A 22340-nucleotide genomic window follows, 5' to 3' on the forward strand; every position below is an offset into this window, starting at 1 on the left:
TTTTTTTCTTTTTGAGGTTTTCATTCCATGTTTCCGGCTGTTTATCCTCCCTCCTACGAGGCCGCTTTGCCCTCCCGGTCGGACAGGAGCGCGGCCTAGTGCCTGTCCCCGTCCGGCCGCGCCGGGCCGCCAAGATGGCCGTGACCCCGCGGGGTGACCAACGGCCGGGCAGGCGCGCGGGCGGGCACCGGGCGAGGCGCCCGCCGCGGGGCCGCGCAGCCGCCGCCGCCCGCTCGCGCCCGGCAGCCGTTGGGCGGGCGGCGCCGGCGGAGCTCGCCGAGTGGAAGCGGCGGTGCGCGGCGGAGCGGCGGCGGCGTGAGGGAGGGAAGCGGAGGAAGGCGGCGGCGGCAGCGGCGGGGGCGGGGATTGGCGCTGCGGAGCGCGGCTGCTCCCGCTCCGCCCGGCGCGGAGGAGGAGGAGGGCCCTGCGCGGCCGCCCGCTGCTGCCCCCTCCTCCGCGTGAGGGCACCGCGGCGAGCGGGGCGGGCGGCGGGAGGAGGGTGATGTGCGGGGGCCGGGGGCTGCGGCGGCGGCGGCGGCAGGCGGCGGCGGCCCGTCGGCGGGTCTGCCCGGCGGGCCGGGGGGATGCGGCGGAGGACACGTCTGGCTCCGGGTGTAGCTGAGCGGCAAAGAAAGGCAGCGGCGGCGCGGAGAGGCCGAGGAGCAGCGGAGGAGAGCCGCCCTGACATGCCTTTTCCTCTCCCTCCTCTCCAGCGGCCATGTTAACCAGGAAACCCTCTGCTGGCGCCGCCGCCGGTGCTGCCCACCCAGCCGGTAAGCGCAGGGGCCGGGCGCTCGGTGGGGCCGGGCGCTCGGCGGCGCAGCGCGCACGGCCCCGCGCCGGGCTCCCCGCTCCGCCTCCGCCGCGGCGGGGCTGCTCCTCGCGGGCAGACAATGAGCCGCCCGCCCCGCGGCGGGGGAGCCCGCGCCGCCGCCGGCAGCCGGCCCTTGCGGCTCCGCCGGGCCGCTGTCGCGCCGGCGGGTGAGTTCGCCTCGGGGGAAGGACGGGGAGGGGGCGGGGATCGCTCCCAGGGGAGAAGAGAAGAAGATATAAAAGGAGAAAAAAGAGCGGCTCGCCGGAGAGGCGGCACGGGGGAGGGAGGGCGGACTCCCGGCGGGGCGCCTTCCCGGGACGGGACGGGGCGGGTGCCGCCGCGGCGCCCGTGCCGGGCAAATCCAGCTCGTTCTGCCGCGGGGGTGCCCAATGGCTGCGGGTTAATCCGGGATGAAAGGTTTAACTTGGCCGGCAGCCGCCCGCCCGCCCGATTAGCCAGCTCCGTGCGTGCGCGGCGCTGCGCGGCTTTTCATGGCTCCTGCCGACCCTACCGTGCGCGCTCACCCCTCTGCTCTCCGCAGGCAGGGACGGCGGCCGCCCGCTGCAGTCTTCCCCGGGCGCCGGAGCCGGGGCCGCCCGGGCAGGAGCTGGGACCGGCCCGCCGTCGCCCCTCGCATTGCCGCCGCTCAGGGCCAGCAACGCCTCGCACACGGTGAGCCCGGGCGGGCGCGGGCGGGAGACCGGGGGACTCCGCGGCTGCGGGCGGCTCTGTCCCGACGCCGCCTCGCCCGGCGAGGCGCCTCGTGCCCGCCGAGCGCCTTCAGTTCTGCAAACTCCGGCCAAATGTTGGTGCGGGGACTCGGGGACAGCTCCGGGAAGCAGCTTTCTGCCTCCCCGGTCTGGTTCTGTGTCTCATTTTCAGTGACAAACTGCATCTTCCGCACTTGCACTGAGAAGCAGTTCTGGTAAATGAGTTTTCTGAGATGACATTGTTTTGGCAATGAGGTTAGCCCCTGTGATTAAAGGGGCGCGTGAGCTGCGGTGAGAAATGAAGGCTGCTCTTTCCTTATTTGTCTGATTAGCTCAGGCCCATAGTTGTCTTCCCTGGAAACAGCTATCACTGTGCTCGGGGACAACGATTGGATGAATCTGGCTTTATTGCTGCAGTGGTGCTTACCTAAAGAAATAAGCACTAATGGCATGAAAAGGATCTTACTTTCCTGTTCTGCGTTATCTCACGTTATCTCCCACTCCTAGTTAATCTAGTAGGAATGAAACTTCCCAAGTATGCCACTATATATGGATGAGAGAGGGTATCTCTGTCCTGAAAGCATGACAGGATAGCAAGACGTGTCTATATGCTGTCATGTTAATACTAAATATCTGAAATTTTTATTGCATACGTTTCCTTTTAAATTATGAAAGATTTCATACTGGCCCTGAAAGGCATTGATGGCATGCTTTTCTTAGAATTAATGAGTTCTTCATGGATGCTCTCGTACTAGCTTGGTAAACATATGGCAGAGCTTTAAACAGTAATGTGATTATGGGCTAGTAGAAGGTGAAACTATGCATTTAGATGTTAGTGTTCCAGTGACTTTCTATGTAGCTTCAGGGGTAAAAGCATCTTATTCAAATCCATTTATAGAAAGAATATGTAGAAATGTTTTCAAAAGGAACAACGAATATTCTGCAAATTCAAGATGCACCTGCACACTCAGTATCATCATAACTGTGTATTTATTTATATCTGTATTATTCATTATTACCAAAGACTAAAGTTGTCACATTTGCTTATCAGTTACGTGTTGGTTGATTTTTGAAATGGGAAGGCAGTTTAATTTTTCTTTAAAAACTGAAAATAGGCATAGTACAAACAGCTTGAGCACTGATCATGGGATCACATGCAGATGGGCCCAGAAATAACAGAGCCCAGACTTGATACAGTTTTTGTGAAAATGGTCCAGCTGTATACCTGGGACTACTTAATAATTTTGAAAGTACAGAACCTTGATATTTTTATACATATATGTGTGTATATATATTTATATCTAATGTATGTGTGTGTATATGTACACACGTACATTATGTATATAGATGAAATATTTATGAAAGCACATAAGCACGATTAGACATTATATTACTGTTTCAAATATTTTATACATTTTTAATATGTATTTTTGTGTGTGTATATTTATATAAGCATGTATGTGTGTGTATGTATATATAATGTGTATGTATATATACACACACACACACGGAGAGATAAAATATTTATGGAAGCACACAAGCACACAAGAGTGATCAAGCATTATATTGCTCTGTTTCAAATCCCTCTGGATACTGATTGTTACAAACTCTGCCTTTCCTTTGTGATGCAGATTCAGTTATACAATATTTATTTTACCTTGAGTACTATTACAGAAATAACTCAGACTGTCTCTTTGAATTTTGTATGTTATTATCTTGTGGTTGGCTAACATAACTTTTTGTGGTAAGGATCAGATGTGACATTAGAATAGTGTATTTTAGCCTAAAATGATGGGTTATGTCTGTTATGTGATTATTCTGTGAACTTTAGGCTTAGTGACCTCAGCTGACACTGACTGATTGAAAGCACTAGTTTTACATCCCACTACTTACTCTGATCAGGACTGTTTAAAATGGAATATTTCATTTTTCTTAAACTATTTTACTTATTGTTTTCATCACTGTTGTATCTATATAATCTCTATAACAGCTAGAAAGGAAAACAGTGTTTCTCTTTTCTCCTTCAAACTTGCAGAAGGTATAGTTTGTTAAACTGATAGAACTTTCTTGTGGCTGTACATGTGTGCATTGCATATATGTGAATTGTGAAGAAAGTGAAGTTGAAGAGTTTTGTGTTTAAGCTAAAGAGTTTTCTTTTAATTCTGACAGAGAAGAAATCCACTGTTTAATTCTTTTCTTGCGGAGTTAATTATGTCATTTAGCCTTGACCCATGAAATTGTTGTCTCCACTTTCCAGTAAAATTACATTGTTTAGCAGAATATAGTAGCATGGGGAGAATGGGAGAGATGCTGTCTTGCAGAAGCTTCATATAACAGGGCAAAGGTTTTGGCTGCAGGCTCTGCAATCACAGCAACCTTTGTTGCTAAGCAGGCTGTTGTGTATTGTACCAGGGAAAGGTTTTGTTTATTTCTAAAAATCTATGGCTTCATCCAGGCTTTTTTTTTTCTTTTTTCTTTTTTTGTCCATTTACATCCCTGTCTTTATCTTTTTGGATGCTCGTTATAGAAAATGTGAACTCATTTCCGAACCCTTGTCCTCCTTGTTTTCCTCTCCAAAATCATTGCTTTTTCTTCTGAAGGCTTTAAGTTTTGCCTTTACGACTGGAACCTTTTTCCACTCACTCTCCCTTGTTTCATCTTGCTGTTCTTGCTTGACATGTTGCTGCAGAGATTATCTTGCCTGCCTGCTGCTCTGTTCATGTAAATCTCCACCCATCTGTGAGTCCCTATCCCAGACTCTTTCTCGTCTCTGTCTTCTGCCCACCTCCATCTCTACTCTCTTTCTTGGCACCTATCCCTACCATCCCCACTCTTTCTTACTTGGCACATATTCCTACACTCTGTATTCTTCCTGTTTCTCCTGCAATAAAACAGTTTCAATCTTCTCCTCCTCCAGCCTACAAATGTAACAATGTCCCATTTACAGTGCATGATTCAGTGCCCTCCTTCAAGCCCTTTTAGGGCTTGGAAATTTCCCTACATGGGTCTGTTTTCTTTTGCCACCAGGTATGAGTGTCTCCCTCTATGCTTTTGTATCAATTATTCAGTTTTAATCTTAAAATGAAGTATTTTTTTAAAAAAACTTGCATTATAATAGAACAGAGATTCTAGGACTGTCCCATCTGAAGATCTGGTGGGTCATGTTTTAAATGTTTTTAGGTATGCAACTGCTTTAAAGCAGGTAAAACCAAATAAAATATCTTCCTACTATGGTATTTTTCATGTAATAATTGTTGCCATTAAAATGCTATGACATGAGTGGAAATAGCTGTACAGTTGTGACCTGAACTCAGGTTTTTTTGAATGTTTCCTTTGTTATTACTTAAAATTTTTATGTAGGGGGGAATATGAAGCTAGTTAACATTTCTCATGGTTTCTGGAATACGGAGCTCCGACTGTTGGAGTGACAGTGCTATGGGAACTGTAGTACATCTGGACACATCTTTTATATATGTGCACATCAGCTTCCCTGGAAGGTTGGATTTAGTGTGCATTGACTGTGCTCTTTGATTTGAGCATGCATCCCAGAGGTATTCAGACTCACTGCACATGCGCAATTTAGTCCTGATAGGAACAGAAATATTTGAGAAGCTATATTACTACTGAGATGTGATTCTGGCTTTGAAAATATTTGCAACATAAAGTCAAAGATAGTTTTTTAAAAACAAACTTAGGTGCACCAGGTATGCCAGCAGCAGAAAATCCAAATAGCATGTTTTCTCTACATCTCTTGTTGAGCACAAGCTCTTTAGGGCAAGGACTTAGTCTTTTTAGGTGTATAAAACCCACCCTGCTAATAAAACCATTATGATAGTCCTGCATTATTGTTATCATGCTAATTAGCAGCTATTTTTAGTGCTGAACATAGGAATGCTACTGAGTTCATTTATTAAGGAAAAAAGGCCTTTTGTACATATGCTCAGGCTATAGTCAACAAAATAAGCAATGAAGCATGCTGCACCTGATACTGTGTGCCTCTAGCATGTTAGATGCAGCAGGGCTGAAACTGTCATACCCAGAAAAATCCCCCAAAAAAGAGTATATAGTGTAAGGCTTTGGGGTTTCTTTTCGTAATTAACTTACTGTTTTGGCACAATATTTCTCCTGGATTGTGAATCAGTTTGCTTTCTTTTTAGCAGGATGAACTCAGTTTTGTGGTACTGCTATGTTGCTGCAACGCTATACTCTAGGTATAGTAAGTTACAGTTCTACCTCTGTCCCTAAACATATTTCTAAAAAAGAAAATCTTTTTGTTTTGGGTTATTTTTTTCCTTAGTGTCTCTAATTTAAAGTATAGGTGAATATTTTTGGCATAACCATCTACTTATATAAACTGAGCAAACAAAAGTTCAAGCAAAATCATAGCTGCCATTTTGAAGTTATGAAAGACTACACAGAAAAAATGCTGTAAGATTTGCTGTTTTATAATTGATGTTGGCCAGATGATTCAAAAAGATTAATTATTTGAGTTCAAGGTTATCTGGTATTTCAGTATGGTTTAGTGAGATGTGTGCTTCAGTAAGTGTTTGAAGATGTGTACTATAAAGATATGTAAATCTTAGAAGCTGTAAATGAGCATGGGCAGTAAAATATAGTTGTAAGCTGCATAAGTGCATGCATGATATTAGCTGTGTAGGTTTTTAGTTCTGAAGTTTACTGGTCCGTCTGCAGAAGCAGAAGGGAGATGGTTTATAAATCTCTCTAGGGCTTATTGTTTCAGATGAAAGGCTGATGGAGATTGTGTGTACTACAAGCGATTTAGTACTGAACTAGGAAGACTACAGCCATTTGTAGCTTCCCAGGCCTATTAGCTGTGGTTCAGGGAACCTACAAGTGCTCCTAGTGAAGCTTGTGGAGTTTGTAAGCAATGCAAGCCTGGACTTGATGCAATCTCAGACACCCAGTACACAGAAGTAGATGGCCACATTGATGGGCTGGTGTGAATCCAACCCTCTGCTCATCTATACCGGAAACAGAAGAAGAGGCTGTGATTCTTGTGCAGACAGTACCCTGAGGAGGGACAACTTCATTTTAAATATTGACTGTCTGGTTGTGATGTGTCTACTACATCTGAAACTCTGTTGGGGTTTTCAGAGGAAGAGTGAGCTTTCTTTTCCTCCACTGCTATTGGACTAGGGCTTGTGCTAATTTGGTGCTTTTTCTCCCACAACGAAATCTAGTGCTGCTCTCTGCACCTAAATTTGCATTCCCAAGCAGCAGCTGACTGAAACTGGCAAAACCGGTCACTTCAGATTTCGGTGAAGCTGGGATAATGCTGGTGACTTCATTGTGCTGCTTGGGGGGAAAAAATAAATAAAAACACTGAGCAGCTAGAGCAACAGTGAGGCTGCCTGAAGGTGCAGAAAGCAGAGCTACATTATTTAACTTCTGGAAATGTCTTTGCAAACATGTTCGTAGGAAAAATAAATCTTTAGTCCCTGTTAAGAGTGGATAAATGTTTTCTTTTTTCCAAGCCCTGATACAAGACAAATAACTGAGGTTTGAAGAACGTAGGCCATCTGTTGAAACATTCACTGCTTAGAAAGGGCAGAAAATAGTTAACTCTGAAAGCAGATGACTCAAGTGAAAAAATAAAATTAATTCAAGTTGTAAATTGTGGCAATGAGCACTTGGATTAAGAAATTCTGAAAGATGTTTCTTCGCTTGTACTCTTGCTTCCTTGCTGGCTCTGTGTTAGTATTGTCTACTCCCAGTTTCTGCAGGTATATTCTGCTTTGTTATTGAACCAATGCTGCAGAAGAAACCTTTGTTCCTGGACTTTCCTGGCTTGAGTACTTGCAGTCTTTACAGTTATTCTACTGCTCCGCTGTGTGTTTCTCACTTACACAGTTCTGCAATTCTGCATGTGCTGAACTTCCCAACACATCTTATTAACTAGATCACTTCTGAGATGAGTCCTGTGGTAGCTCTTGGGACCAAGTTATCTTTTGATTAGTAAAGGAGTGCTGCAAATAGAGTATCAGGACAACCTTCAGTAAACTATTGCAGCAGTGCACATCAAACTTAACCTGAAGGAATTCCTTGTAGGTGCTATAGGCTTATTAAGTCCCCTTGATGATTTAAATCCTGGTGCTTTTGAGACATCAAACCTGGAAGGCAGTGAGTGTCAATATCCTATATATCCTCACTGCACTTAAATGTTGCAAGCCCATTTGCTCTGAATTGTCAGTGTATGGAAGCCGTTTTTATGAGATTGATCAAATTTGATAGCGTGAGCCCAAATTGCTCTTCAAATAAACATACAGTCAAACTACAATGATGAAATCAAATGGACCAGTTATTCAACCTGAGCCCAAATGGAATCAGAAGAGCAGTGAATTCAGCAGAGGTAATCTCTAACAGCTCTGGTTTTTATTTTGTGTCCATCCAAAAGCTGAAGTTGGTGTCCAGCTGGCTGCTCCTGGGACCAAGTTACTGAGTTTTGAAAAACGTGTTTTTGTTGTGTCAGAGCGATACCTTAATACAACCACAAAGTATTCTAGAGTCTGCATTACATGGGCTGACTTTGTCATGAGAAAGCACTTGTGCAGTTGTAGCATAGGTTTCGTTGCCTCATATCAGAGCATGACTGTCATTTTCTGATTTCAGCAACTTTTAGTGAACAATGCCTATGTTTTCTTTAGATGCATAGAGAAAATAAGATTCATATTAGAAGTAATCTTCATCCTGGCTTGATCATCTGTCTGACAATATCAGTGAACTTTTGGTTAGTAATTTGGCATAAATATTAAGGCTGATGAATCAGCTGGAGAGACAGAAGGGGAAGTCTTCCCACGTTTGTGTAAGAAACAGAAAAGACAGTAATTATCCTCTAGTTTAGAGCAAATGAGGAATTCTAAAGCTAACCATTTTAGTGGCAAGTATATGTTGGTAAATTTCTTATTTCTCCTTAAAAATAATAATTTTTTTGCAATAGTTGTTTTTACACTCCAGTGCTTCCAGTATTTCATTGCTTGAAACTGCTGAATGCTTCTGTTTATTCCCTTCTGAAAATTGCCAAGAACAAACAGTTTCTAGCAATTCTTTTCCCTCCCTTAAAATGAAGTTGTTTGTATGGTCTTCAAGTCAGAGATTTTATTTTCCTTTGAATCTGTATCAGGCCACAAATTAATCTTGGTAAAAGTTGTTGTAAAACTGCTTTGGCAAAGTGCTAAAGGGTGTATTTCTGCTTCATTGATTTGAATGCTTTGCTGTATAGTGACTGTCTCAATTGCAAGCCGTGAATGGCATCTCTTGAACTTAAGAAATGTCCAGGTTCTTTTTGTGCACGTCACAGCACTTTTCTTAACATTTTATGTGGCACTTCTGATGTATAGCAAATTTTGGAACTAGTTAAAAATTTGATTTCTAGGAACAGGTGACTAGAAGAGCTTTAGCTGTAGAAGTTTTTCAGTCATTATATATAGATCTCAAGCCTAAGTACAGCTGATGCTTTGTTCTGTAAATTCTACTTTATTATCCCTCCAGTATACTTATTGATATAAGGAACTATTGCCTTGCAGATTCTTGGATAAATTGTTAGCTTATGATAGTAGCACGTCTGTGATTGCCTTGTTGCAAACATTTTACTTAGAGTCATGAAAGTGGCATTTGAGATACAGAGATCTTAAAAACATAATGACAAATAGCAGTATCATAATATATTTGCTGTATTTTTTTAATTAGCCCTGTATGTTTTTAAATTAGCTGTTGGCAACTGACTTCTAAGAAAATGTTTAGATTTTGAGGTGATTTCGGCAGGATGTTGGATTGCAAAATGCATGATGAAACATAGAGTTCATGCCCTTCTTGTTAACTGGAAATGTGTTTATTTTCAATTTTAGATTGGAGGCAGTAAGCACACAATGAATGAGCACCTCCATGTGGGTAGCCACGGACAAATCCAGGTTCAGCAGCTGTTCGAAGATAATAGTAACAAGAGGACAGTTCTGACAACGCAGCCGAATGGACTTACAACACTTGGCAAATCTGGATTGCCAGTGGTTCAGGATAGACAGTCGGAGAGTTCTCACAGACGACAAGGAAGCTCCAGCTCTTTAAAATCTACAGATGGAACAGGGAAAGTGAAAGCCTCCGTTATGACACCAGAGCAGGCAATGAAGCAATACATGCAAAAATTAACAGCTTTTGAGCATCATGAGATTTTCAGCTACCCTGAAGTGTACTTTTTGGGTCCAAATGCAAAGAAGCGGCAAGGTGTGGTTGGTGGTCCAAACAATTGCGGATATGATGATGACCAGGGGTCTTACGTGCAAGTACCACACGATCATATTGCATACAGGTATGAAGTCCTGAAAGTTATAGGGAAAGGAAGCTTTGGGCAGGTGGTGAAGGCCTACGATCACAAGATGCATCAGCATGTGGCACTAAAAATGGTGAGAAATGAAAAACGTTTCCACCGCCAAGCTGCGGAAGAAATTAGAATCCTGGAGCATCTCCGGAAACAAGATAAGGATAACAACATGAATGTTATTCACATGTTGGAAAACTTCACATTCCGCAACCATATCTGCATGACATTTGAATTGCTAAGCATGAACCTGTATGAATTAATAAAGAAAAACAAGTTTCAGGGCTTCAGCCTGCCTTTGGTCCGCAAGTTTGCCCACTCAATTTTACAGTGCTTGGATGCTTTGCACAAAAATAGGATCATTCACTGTGACCTTAAACCAGAGAACATTCTGTTGAAGCAACAGGGTAGAAGTGGTATTAAAGTGATTGATTTTGGCTCAAGCTGTTATGAGCATCAGCGTGTCTACACTTATATTCAGTCACGTTTTTACCGCGCGCCTGAAGTCATCCTTGGTGCTCGTTATGGAATGCCCATAGATATGTGGAGCTTGGGGTGTATTCTAGCAGAGCTTCTCACTGGTTATCCACTTTTACCTGGAGAAGATGAAGGAGACCAGCTGGCTTGTATGATTGAGCTATTGGGCATGCCTTCTCCAAAACTCTTAGATTCATCCAAGCGAGCCAAAAACTTTGTGAGCTCTAAGGGTTATCCCCGGTATTGCACCATCACAACCTTGTCTGACGGTTCTGTAATACTCAATGGTGGGCGCTCTCGGAGGGGAAAATTACGTGGCCCACCAGAGAGCAGAGAATGGGGTAATGCATTAAAGGGATGTGATGATCCCCTGTTCCTTGACTTCTTAAAACAGTGTTTAGAATGGGATCCTGCTATCCGCATGACACCCAGCCAGGCATTGCGTCATCCCTGGCTAAGGAGACGGTTGCCAAAGCCTCCGACTGGGGAGAAGGCCGCAGCAAAGAGAATTACAGAGAGCACTGGTGCTATAACGTCGATTTCCAAGTTACCTCCGACTTCAAGCTCAGCTTCAAAACTGAGGACTAATTTGGCACAGATGACAGATGCCAATGGGAATATTCAGCAGAGAACAGTGTTGCCAAAACTCGTTAGCTGAGTTTGAAAAACTCAATGCTGTTAATATGAGAGATACAATGTGGCTGAGCCTTATTTGTATGAAAAGGTAGCTCAGATTTACATTTTTATTTGCTCAATAACTTTATTCATTTGTATCTTTCAGCACTCATTTTAAATGTAAGAAATGTTTGTTTTTATAAAAATACGGGGACAATGCTTTAAGTTTTTATACTTATTTTTTAAAATGTTTGTCTTCTACAGTACAATTAGCCTTACTGTAACACAGTGTGACACAGTAATAAACATCAGTGGCAGGCCACTGGTTACAACGTGACTGTCATGCATTACAACGTGGTGTCAAAGGTATTAACCTTTTTCTTCCATAGTTCATATTAAGTTTCACTTGGGGTAAATTTGTTTGACTGTATCTTCTGGAGTTTACAGATACAGGTCTTGATCCTGCAAACTCTCATGCCTGTGCCTGAGTTGGCTCCAGGGAGAATACTCAAATAAGTACAGTTAAGGACCTATAAAACTGTTAATTTTAAAATAGAGCCATAGCATGTCATATTGTCATTTTCTATGTAGGAGCCCAGAGAACTTAGTAATGATACAGTCACCTCCTATGGAATGCTTTCTCTATTTGAAAACAATGTTACTGATTAAAATGAGCATTTAAATATAAATGCAAAAAATAAGAACTTCCAGGGATTCTCTTTGCTTTCATGCATGTGGTAGAGAGAGAGGAACAGGCAGTGTGAGAAAGAACGGAGGTGGAAGTATGTGTGTTCCTCTAAATCTGAAAGTGACGGATGAGTTGTTTTTAAGACTGAAGTCATGTAAAGCAAAATGTTCTGGACTTCATTTCAAGTTTATAACAGTAAGCATTCACATTTGGTCCCTGCCTTCCCTTCCATTTTTTCTTCTCCTCTCCTGGTTTATTTTCTCTCCTAATGTGCAGCTTGGCCTCTCTCAATTACATAGGCAGAAATACTCATTCTGTCACTTCAATACTGTAACTTCTAGACTGTTAATGCTACATGGATTTCACGGACTGTTTATTTTTCCTGACAATGTCTGTCTGATGAATTGTGATCTCCTTGGTACATTTGCACTTCAGATCAAATCTGCATGTGGGGCAAACACTATATTACTGTATTGCTTTTTGTGGAAAAGTACTTCTTGTTAGAGAGCATGACTGAAGATGGAAAACTCCTCTGTGGAAAGCTTTTTGGTTAGCAGACACTATCCTAGATACTTACTAAGAGAAAATATCAAAGGAAAGTTAAATATTTGGAATTTGATTTTTAATCTTCAGCATTGGTAGCTGAAAATGACTCTGAAGAAACAGTTAAAGATACACGTAGATTTGTTTGCATGTGTGTGTGCATATGCCTGTTTTTTGTTTTTAATTTTAACTGGATTCATGGAAGAAAGATGGTCTTTACTAGGGAATAATATCTAGACCTACGTGAGAAGTATATTCTTGTATTGTAGTGTATTTTCAACAGGAACAGTTTTGAAATCTAAGATCAGTATTTCATCACGTGCAATGACTGTGGTCTACATTGGATGTATAAAGTATACGAAAAGGGAATTTTCAACAAAGTGGAACATAATCTGGAAGGATTTGTAGATGTGAGAACAAGAGAGATTAGAATGGATTGCATAAAACCTCAATAACTCTAGTATAAACAACATTTATATGCACAGATTTTATTAAATTACTTGTACAAATTACAAAAAATACTTAAAGCATGGTCCCCTGAGAGGCCAAGAAAGTTTCCGGTTAAGTTCTCCTTCGTATTCATTAATATTTACCACTTAGAGCTTAATTTTGTTTGTTTGTTTGTGTTTGTTTTGTTTTTAATTTAATGTAAGACTGGGGGAGGTATATAAATAAGAAATGACAGAATTCTCAGGAAACATATCACTCAACTTCTTGCCAAAAAGTCAACATGTGAAGAAGCTCCAAAAATAATTTCTGAGTAGAGGATGGTATTTGTTGATTGATAACTGTAAACAATAGAGCATCAATCAACCATTTTTCTTATTTTTTTTTTAGCTATCATTTCCTGCTTCTAGTCAAATTAAATTATTTAGATGTTAAATGTTCACAATTTTGTACAATGTATGTAAGTGCAATATGTAAACATGTATGGAATCATGTTAAAAATGAAATATAGTGATACAGCTAAGAAACGTGACTTTTGGAATATAAATGTCCATTAACTGATGGTCCACAAAGTCTAAGTCTTGAAATACATTAATTTTCATTTAAAATTAACTGATGAGACTCTCATGACTGTGGGAATACAATACTGTGTATTTTTTTACAGTAGCTGGGATTCTTCAGTTCCTCCAACCACTTGGCTTTACCACTTATTTTCTCCTTAGCTATTTCTACAAAAGTTAAGAAATAGGGATGCTTATATTAGGGGTGGCAAAAGAATTTTCCCCCTTAATGTATTTCAAAGAAAACGTTGATACTTACTCCTACTTTTCATGGAAATTTAAGGTGAAAACATTCTTAATGTTCCTGGGTCACTAATGGGCTAAAACCACTAAATTTTCTTTTTCATGTAACCAGTTCTTAATGCCAATAATGCATTTGTGACTGACATTCTTCATAAATGCTACCGGAAACTTTAAGGCCAAAATATAGTGTGCAGAGCTATTTTTTTAACCCAGATACCGTGGAACTTCCTCTATACTCAAAGAAGCAGCTACATTAAGGTTTTTAAGTGATAGAGCTGCTTTTTTTATTGTAGCTTACTTATACCTATAAAAAAGGTGTGTGTGTGGGGGGGAAGGATGTTGCCTCTTGCTTTGATGTGATTTTATTATAAGGGCTCTGATAATTAGGCTGATAGAAGTTGGCTTGGAAACAGTGCTTAGTCTCACATGTTACCATTGTCTGGGGATGTCTGAGCTATTTTCAGATTTAGTAATAGCACAGTGTTGTCTTGTCTTTGGTTGCAGTCTCACTTGGCTCAGTTTCTTGCACCACTGGAGTGTTCATTACCACTTAAGTGTATTGGAACAACAGAGTGATGCAAGATGTGTAGATTAACAATAGAGGATGAATTGTGCCCTTGGTGATAACAATGTGCCTTTTGTTACAAATGCCATGTTGTAGGGCATGCATCTTGGCCTCTTTAACCCTTTGAATACTGGATAGTGTGGATGAAATCTATTTTTAAATGCTATACCTGTCTTAAAACATCCTGTAGATTTTTGAGGCCTTAATAGAAACAATAAGGCAATCACAATTCTAGGGTGGAGAGGACACTCTGTTCTTGCAGTAAGTCTCATTAAGGGGTTAAAGATGGCCCTTCCTCATTGGTTGTACTTTAACATCAAATTGATTTTTTTAAATAAATTTTTGTTATGGTGAAACTAGACAGAAATCAACTGTATTTGTAAAAATTTACCTCAAACGCTTTAGTTTTATAGTGTGATTTAATCCCAGGGCATTTGGTATGAACCAAAGTGCATTCCTTTTATATGTGCCTGGCTCTTATAAAGGTGGCCAGGGATTTTTACAATTTGGGTGCAAGGCACTTAAGCCACTTTTAACTTGGTGGGTGGTTTGGAGTTATAAATGACTTCGTGGGAATGTTGAAAACACTTTAGACATAAGTAGCATTGGGCAATATTAGAATCTTTAGGAAAGGATGTGCATTATTTAATGCCCTCCATTTTTTAGCATTTTTTCCATCAATAATATTTGTGATAACTACAAAAAGAACTTTTTTTTTGTTTTTTTTTTTTTTCTTTTTTTCTTTTTCCAGTCAACAAAGATTATGATATTGTCCAAGTTAATGCTATGGTAGCATTTAAATAAAACATTTGTGAATTATTGTTTCTAGGGGCTTGTACATCTCTGCTACAAATTGTAATTACTCAGTTCAACTGCTACAATTACGTCTAAGCAGTAGCTTGGGTTTTTATTGGGCAACGACTTAGACACGTGACTGTAATATGCTGCAACTGTGTGTACTGAAACATGTGAAAAACGATTGAATGTGGACTGTGTATATATGTATGTATAATTTTCTGTGAGATGCTGCTGTTGCCACTTAACATTAAAGATGTTGTAGTGGGTTTTAATCCTAGTGGCCAGTTTTATGATACTGTATGTATTGTACAGCTGATGACAGGAGTTAAGACTGTTTTAGTGAATATTTGTTACATTTTATTGTTGTGGCCAGAGATCATTTCAGAATAAAATTTTATGTCCTACTTTACTTCTCTCCATTGTAGTTTGGGTTTTGTTCTGATTATAAGGAGCCCTTGGAGTGTTGGCATTTCTTCAAGATGAAAAGGCCTTATTTTAGCCAGCATTGCCTTTGTCCCCAGTAGACTTACCGATACCTGTATATATTTACCCATTGCTGGAGGATGATTTAGAATCTGTGTCTTCACAGCCTTGAATATTGCCTAAAGGCTGCTTTACCCTGAAGTTTCTAAAGTTCTTCTCAGGACTTTAAATGTCATATTTATATTTTGTGTTTTTCTTTGATCCGTACTCCAGAGAAAACCATCCCTTGCAGCAATTTTGCCTGCACAGGTGTTTTTAAAGGATTTTTTTTTAGTTGCTTGTTAAAATTTCAAAAATAACTGTAGTTAGGTCTTGGTTTGTAGGAAGGATTTGAGAACAATTCTTTATATATATGCACACACATACATTTATATATATAATCATTTCAAAACTGCCTGTAAAAAGCCCAGATTTCTGCACTGATTTTTGACTTTTCAGTACTTGTCAGATGTGAAATCCCAGGATAATGAGAACATATTGCAAAAAACTAGTAGGGTAGGTTGGGCTAAATTCTGTTGACATATAAATCCACAGTAATTTCACTGCTTAGTGCAAAATTGTTTCAGTTGGCCATGTTCTCTTCTTGGTAACATCACTAAATCCAGAGCAGCTTCATTGAAAAGCTTTCCAGTTCAAGGGAGTGTAGGCTGGAATCAGTGGATTTTAACATGACTTCAGTGTCTCCTATTCAGCATAGTTGGGGAGATTCCTCAATGTAACTTAAAAATCTGCAAGATTAAATATAGAGAAACACAGTGTACAGTCCCAAAGGAGCAGCAAGCCAAAAATTCATAGATTAAAACCTGTTCATTAATTAGCATGTTCCTCTGAGGTCAAAGGTCTGATTTTGTTTTGTTTTAAGGTTTTCTTTTCTTTCTAATTTCTCTGTCAACCTCTCCTTGTCCAGCCATGTATTGCTCTTGCCAACTCCTGTACATCTGTGTTTTATCTGTTTCTTCATTTGACACATCAGTAAGTAAGTAGCATTTGGACAGCACTAGGAAAGTGTTAAAAGTGAGAGGGGCAAAATTAAAGTCATCAGATAATGGTTGTAAAGGTGTGTAGGGTTTTAGTTGCTGAGTTAAGGCTTAGGGCAGGGTTCATCTGACCAGATTTCAGACATCTGGGAGGTGGGTTTTTTGCCTTAGGCCACTTGCCGAGACTTTCCGGGTAGCTAATGAGGCAGTTGCAGTGCTCTCTGCCAGCTCTGCTCACTCCCCAGTCTCTGATAGAGAGGAGCAGCATGACTAACCCTGTGGAGATGCCTGTCTGAATCGAGGTGCTCAGCATCCCACCTTGAGTGATTTTCTGTAGTTGCTGTTATCTCCACAGTGCTTCCTTTTGCAAGGTGATTGTGGCTTGTTCTGGCTGTCAGCTGTGCGTCTCAATTTCTTTCTCTACTACAGAAAATTGAAGAATGTGAGAAGTATAATATTTATGATCAGGTAGGATGTTCTTCAGTTCTAGGTTCAGATTCTTAAAAATCCCACCTTTCCTCTTATTTTTAATCCCCTGTTGAAAGATACGGCATGAATTTTGTTCTTCATCAGAGCTTGAAACATGAAAAAGTAGGTAAATGTTAAGGGAAGCATCTGTACAGGGCTATCAAAGGTCAGGAGCTAGTGTTCAAAGGAAAAAAATAGAGATGCCTGTAAGAAGAGGGCCACGTTTGAGCTAAGCATGACCTACCCTGTGTTCAGTGAAGGTTCAAGAATTACGGTAATATCAGCTTGAGACCAAGTCTTAAATTTCTGAGTTTCTAAAGTTTCTGAGAGGAAAAGCATTCTCCATCTTTGTGTTGAGTACACAGTACTAGATTTCTCCTTGCCATCAAATATGCTAGATCAGAATAAAAATGGCATTGATAGAACTGTTTTCCATTGCTTTGCAGAAATCCTCTCTGACTCTTGGAACTGCAGTTTCTGTATGTCATTTTCCATATTTGGTTTTGTGTCTGTTTTTTATTTGCATGTTCATTTGTTTGTTTTTAAGAAGTGCTTTCCAGCCTCTGACTGTGGTGAGCCTTGGATCTCTGCCAACTATCCAGCACTCTGGAATCTGGGATAGAGTTTTCTGCAAAAATAATATTTCTTAAGTGTTTCCCCAATGGTAAACAGAAAATGTGGGTTACTACCTTATTCCAAATACAGGGGATGCATGTTTGGTTCCAGTGTCCCAACCAGCCTCTGACCTGCTTCAGTGTTCAGATCTCTGCAGGAAGTTCAACTGAAATAGCCTGTGTCCACCACTTAGGGGAAAAGGGGAATACTGAAGCAAGGTCATGACATATTCTCACAGCAAGTTCGGGATATGAGTGGACTTAGGGAGAGGCTCTGCTATGACTTCTTGGGCTGGGAGCTCTGCGTGCAGCCCTAGGGGATGGCAATCACACTGGTCCCACTGACAGAGTGGGCGCTGCCTCCCCCTGTTTGTAGGCAGTGCTTTCATTTCCATGCTTTGTTTTGCTTATCTGTAAGCTGGATGTGACCAAACATACCTAACGTACCTAAAACTACTGTCTAGACTAATTGCAAATGAAATATTACTTTATGACTAGCACTGGCCCTTGATTCTCATTTAGAGAATGGAATGGTTGTCTTGATAGGTATGATGGTTAAAACCCTGAATTTTTGCCAAATATTTTATTATTTCATGCATTTATTTTGAAGAAATAAAGGTTTGTGGCCTCTGTAAAAATGTTCTGAAAAGAGAGATATGAATAGTGAGATTTACTTTTATTTCAGCTAATTTGTAGCAGTACAAATTCCACACTGAAGGTTTTCTCTTTCCAGATGTGATGTCCCTGCAGACACTACAAGCACGCTTTACTCAAGCTATCTCAGTACAGAGATCTTCTCTAACATTGTATTCTACCAGGTGAGTAAGATCTGAACTTAAAGTGTGTGCATGTGTGTGTATATTTATATAAAGACTCTTGATTTAAAAACAAAACCAGAAACACTGCAGACATTCTTTGGAGTGCTTTACACAGAGAAGAGACCTGGCTTCATTTTCCCCTACCTTCTTTGAAGGTTCAGTGTAAGCACAACATTTTTGCACTATGCACATGTCAAAGCAAACTCACCAAATCCTCCCTGTTTAACTGACAGAATGTGCAGAATGAACTTTTTTTTTTTTTTTCTGCATCTGGTTGAAGCAGAACGTTTGGTGAGCAGGAGGTTGACATTGTCCTAAGGACAGGAGGTCCCAGTCCCTATTTCTGAAGTGGACATTGACCAATTGGAGAGTTGTTTTGTAGTTTACTTTGCTTGGCAAATGAGACTTCTTTTTGATTAAAGCCTGAATCCATGCACATACACTGGATCAATAAACTCCAACAGAGAAAGAAATCCTGAGGCCACTGCAGAGTTTGTAAAGCCCGCAACCACAATAAAAACTGATTTCTAAAGATCCAAGTATTTGTCATATCCAAAGGTGTCACCTCCAAAATGACTTTTAAAATTTGAAAGATATTTTCAGAAATCTGTGTAGAGACAGTCTTGCCCCAGACAGCTGGCTGTTGGTAAACTGTGGAAAGCTGGTGCCTCTGCCTACTGCTGTGAGGCTGGTGCTTTCTATGAGCTTTGAGTAGTTTTGCTTTCCTCAGGATACAAAGAAAACTTCATGAACAAAGAAACAAAAATGTTGCTACAGAGAAAGCAAACATCTGTATATTAAGGCACTCCATGGGTCTCTCTGCTCCACCAGCAGGAGCCGGCCTGAGGACAGACTGTGTCCAGGAGCTGTGCACGTGTGCGAGGGTGACACTGGGCTCTCAGAGTGCTTCTGTTCCTAACCCTGAGTGTGGGGCAGGGATGCTTTCCCTGCTTTTCTCTCCTACGCAGCAGAAAGGAAGGATAAAGCGGAGGCAAACTCTTGCATGCTGTTGCTGCAGGAAGAGGAAGTTGCTAACAGAGGCGTGGAAGCAACAAGGAAAGCAGCTGAGTGCTTAGCAGGATGGGATGTGAGGAGGCTGTTACACATTGTACTACTGGAATTGGGGGTAATGTTTCCACTCATAAGCATTTGCACATGGCCTGTCTTAATTAGCTTTGAAAAGTACCTAAGTTGCTGAAAGTTATGCCACAAATGGGATCTTGAAGCTTTCATTTTTGTTTTAAAATAAAGCTTTTCCCCTTTTCCTGATACAGTATTTCCATCTTTCTTTCCGTATAGGGCTCTTGAGATGAAATGAGATCTCTGCCTAGCTGAGGAGCTATGTTCTGATTGACTAAATGATTCATAATTAGGAGGTAGCTCCTGCCAGTACTCTTCATGTGTTTATTGAGAATTGCCTGGAGCAAATCATTGTAGGCAGAGCTGCCAGAAAGGCATGCTGATGTGTTCTTGTGTCAGATACCTTTCAACCCCAAATTTCTTTCTTCCTCTGGTGCTGACTCAGACAAATTATCTTTGTGGGCAGTGAGTTATTGGGTTGCACTCTATGGACCTTCAATAAAATACTTACTTATTTATGACCAATTATGTGGAAGTACTGGGGCTGGACTTTTGAGGTCTGTGAAGGAGATATTCATGAAATGAAGATGAAGGAGAGTATGCCTCTATTATTGAAGGATGTGAAACATAAATCTTTCCCCTCCTGGTAGAAACCACTTGGCCTACTAGCTGAAAATGAGGCTTTCTGGACTGGGTTCACTTAGGCAAGACGGGAAATATGAGAAAGAGATGGCTGTGGGACTTTGAGAAGATTTAACGTTTTCTTCCCCCTTCAACAAAACTATGGCATACCAGGCACCTGGGATGTTCTGACCAGGAAGAAGCTAAGAACACAGTCAATCCTTGGTTATAGCAGAGGATCAAGTTAAGGCTGTTCATTCTCACCTTTTTTTTGGTTTTTCTTTGGCTGAGGTAGGTCTGTCAGTGTTGGGCAGTCAATCTTTGCCTTTTGGCCAGAATTGAGCCTGCCTCCCCCTAAACAGGCAGATGAGACACACAGGAAATATGACGGTTGCAGAGAAATGGCAATGAGCAATAAACTGGGGGTCATTTTTTTCCTCTCACTGGTTTCTCACTCTTGAATAGGACTTGAGTATCAGTAAACAATCACCTGCTTGGGCCATAGTCACTCTATTTAAAAAAAAGAGTTCAAGTCACCTAAATTCAGATTTTTTTTTTAAAAAAAGTACCTGTGGTCTTCTGTCTAATTGCCTTCAAGGATCTCAATTTTCAGAGTTTCCATCTATCTTTTCTATTTTTTTTCCTCCAGCTATGGCAGCTGTAGCCTTTCTAGGAGCATAAAGACTGAGGGACACTCACTGTCATGACCCTACTATAGCAGATATCATGTCATAAAATGTCTTACATGAATTTACTATTTTTCTGCCATAAAAGTAGTTAGCTTGTGGGCTCCTGCTGCTTCTGTTGGAAGGTTGTTCCAAAACACCATTTCTCTGATGGTTAGAAATGTGCTTTTGGCTTAAAATAGTTGATGACTTTTTTCACACTATTTGTTCTTGTGCCAACATCATCTTATACCTCAAATGATTCTTCAGCCTTCCTGGTATTTACAGATGTATTTATAAAGTGTAATTTTATCTTCTCCCAGTCTTTATTTTGCTAAACTAATCCCATTAAGTTATATTTGTCTCATCTATAAAACTAGTTCCCCATTCCCCTCCTACTAGGTCTTTGCACCTGTTCCAGGCAAATTCAACTTTCCTGAATGCAGCTTGTTAGAGCTCTGCACAGCACTCTGGTTGCAATCCCACCAGGGATATGTACAGTAAGAAGAATACCTCTCCCTGTCTACTACAGTACTTCATCCAGTGCATCTCAGCAGTTTTCACATAGAATCATAGAATCAGTAAGGTTGGAAGGGACCTCTGTGTCCTGCAGGTAGCTCACAGTCATCCTGATACACCCATGTCTCTCCTCCGTCCTGTTGAGTACAACTGAGGAGCTACAAGTTACAGCAAAATTCCTCTTGGCTGGTATCTAGCTGCCTGACCTTGTACTACTAAATTTCCATTGAATTATAGTAAGAAATGAAACCTTGAGATTCTCATGAATATATATGATTTGAGAAGCTGAGACTTCTAGAAAAATATAAGAAATGATGTGACTAAAAAAAAAAAAATCATATTCCGCATACAATTGTCAAAGTTATGTTTCAGAATGTGATGCAGTTGGCGCTAATTATTATTGAAGGATGAAGGTGTTGCTGTTGCACCCAAAAAAATAGCATAAATGTTTTGATTACTTTGTTGCAAGGTCTCATGATTTCAGCTGGTGTTTTTTAAGTCCTACCTCAAAGAATCCTATTATTATCCAGTTATATTTTCTGATCTTTCACAGAAATCAAAGTTTCTAGTCTCAAGAGCTGTATCTGAAAAGAAGTATGTTGTAAACCCAAAATCCAGAGAAAAAATCCTATGAATTTAAAAGGAACAGATTAAAAAAAGAAAGCAGATTTAAATCCTAGACTCCAATCTACATGAAGTGTATCAACATTGCTAAGGTTTTCTAAGTGTTCAGAGTCCTCAGTGCTATCAATAGCATGTGAAACAGTAGGCTTTGAAGTCAAAATGCTGTTTTTCTAGGTACTTAATCGACAGTTGCTTCGTGGAGAGACACCAAGCCAAATGTAGTGGTATTGTTGCACCTTAACTGCCCGTCTTCCATCAAAATATCTTACGCTGAGCACCTGAGTTCATGCTTTCTGTTCATGTACAAATGCACAAAGAAAATGTAAATGATGGTAGTAAAGCAGCTGTGGAAAGCAGGGAGTAGTTAAAATCGCTGGGATGAATTCAGTGCCTATGAAGAAGTAATAACAAGGCTGAAGTTCATGGGGCACGATCATATTTATGAGAAAGTGAGATACAAGCTGTTCCCTTCCTCTGCCAATTCCTACTTCTACATCACTCAGAAAGGGATAGCAGCTGACAACAGGGAATAGATGTGTCAACCTGCTGGCTACAGGTCATTCACTAATGACCTTAAGTCAAGCTTTGAAGGTATATCTTCAGAAGTGCTATTTTTATTGACCCATAATGCCAGTTGTTCTGCATAATGTGCATTTCAAATTTAAAAATTTCCCTCAAA

The 22340-nt window shown here is 41.0% G+C and overlaps 1 protein-coding gene across 3 annotated transcripts; it reads left to right on the forward strand.

Moving 5' to 3' along the window:
• Positions 1–260: 260 nt before the first annotated feature.
• DYRK2 (dual specificity tyrosine phosphorylation regulated kinase 2) lies at positions 261–18090 on the forward strand. Of its 3 annotated transcripts, none has more exons than XM_062584291.1 (4): positions 261–292; positions 714–773; positions 1356–1486; positions 9390–15201. In XM_062584291.1, the coding sequence occupies exons 2-4, from the start codon at positions 719–721 to the stop codon at positions 10989–10991; spliced, it is 1788 nt and encodes a 595-aa protein (XP_062440275.1). In that variant the 5' UTR covers positions 261–292; positions 714–718; the 3' UTR covers positions 10992–15201. The 3 variants fall into 3 exon arrangements, 2 of the variants coding, with proteins under 2 accessions (XP_062440275.1, XP_062440276.1); XR_009959535.1 differs by lacking the exon at positions 261–292 and adding an exon at positions 18068–18090 and having other exon boundaries at positions 531–773; positions 9390–11057; XM_062584292.1 differs by lacking the exons at positions 261–292; positions 1356–1486 and having other exon boundaries at positions 706–773.
• Positions 18091–22340: the final 4250 nt, after the last annotated feature.

The sequence above is a fragment of the Rhea pennata genome, chromosome 1 (assembly GCF_028389875.1).
Source record: "Rhea pennata isolate bPtePen1 chromosome 1, bPtePen1.pri, whole genome shotgun sequence".
Taxonomy (NCBI): domain Eukaryota; kingdom Metazoa; phylum Chordata; class Aves; order Rheiformes; family Rheidae; genus Rhea; species Rhea pennata.

Bases quoted from the DNA above. Each gene is read 5' to 3' on its own strand.
- DYRK2 (XM_062584291.1), top strand. From the start codon at position 719: ATGTTAACCAGGAAACCCTCTGCTGGCGCCGCCGCCGGTGCTGCCCAC. The intron at 774-1,355 runs GTAAGCGCAGGG...TGCTCTCCGCAG, and splicing joins CGGTGCTGCCCACCCAGCCG to GCAGGGACGGCGGCCGCCCG. The intron at 1,487-9,389 runs GTGAGCCCGGGC...TTTCAATTTTAG, and splicing joins CCAGCAACGCCTCGCACACG to ATTGGAGGCAGTAAGCACAC.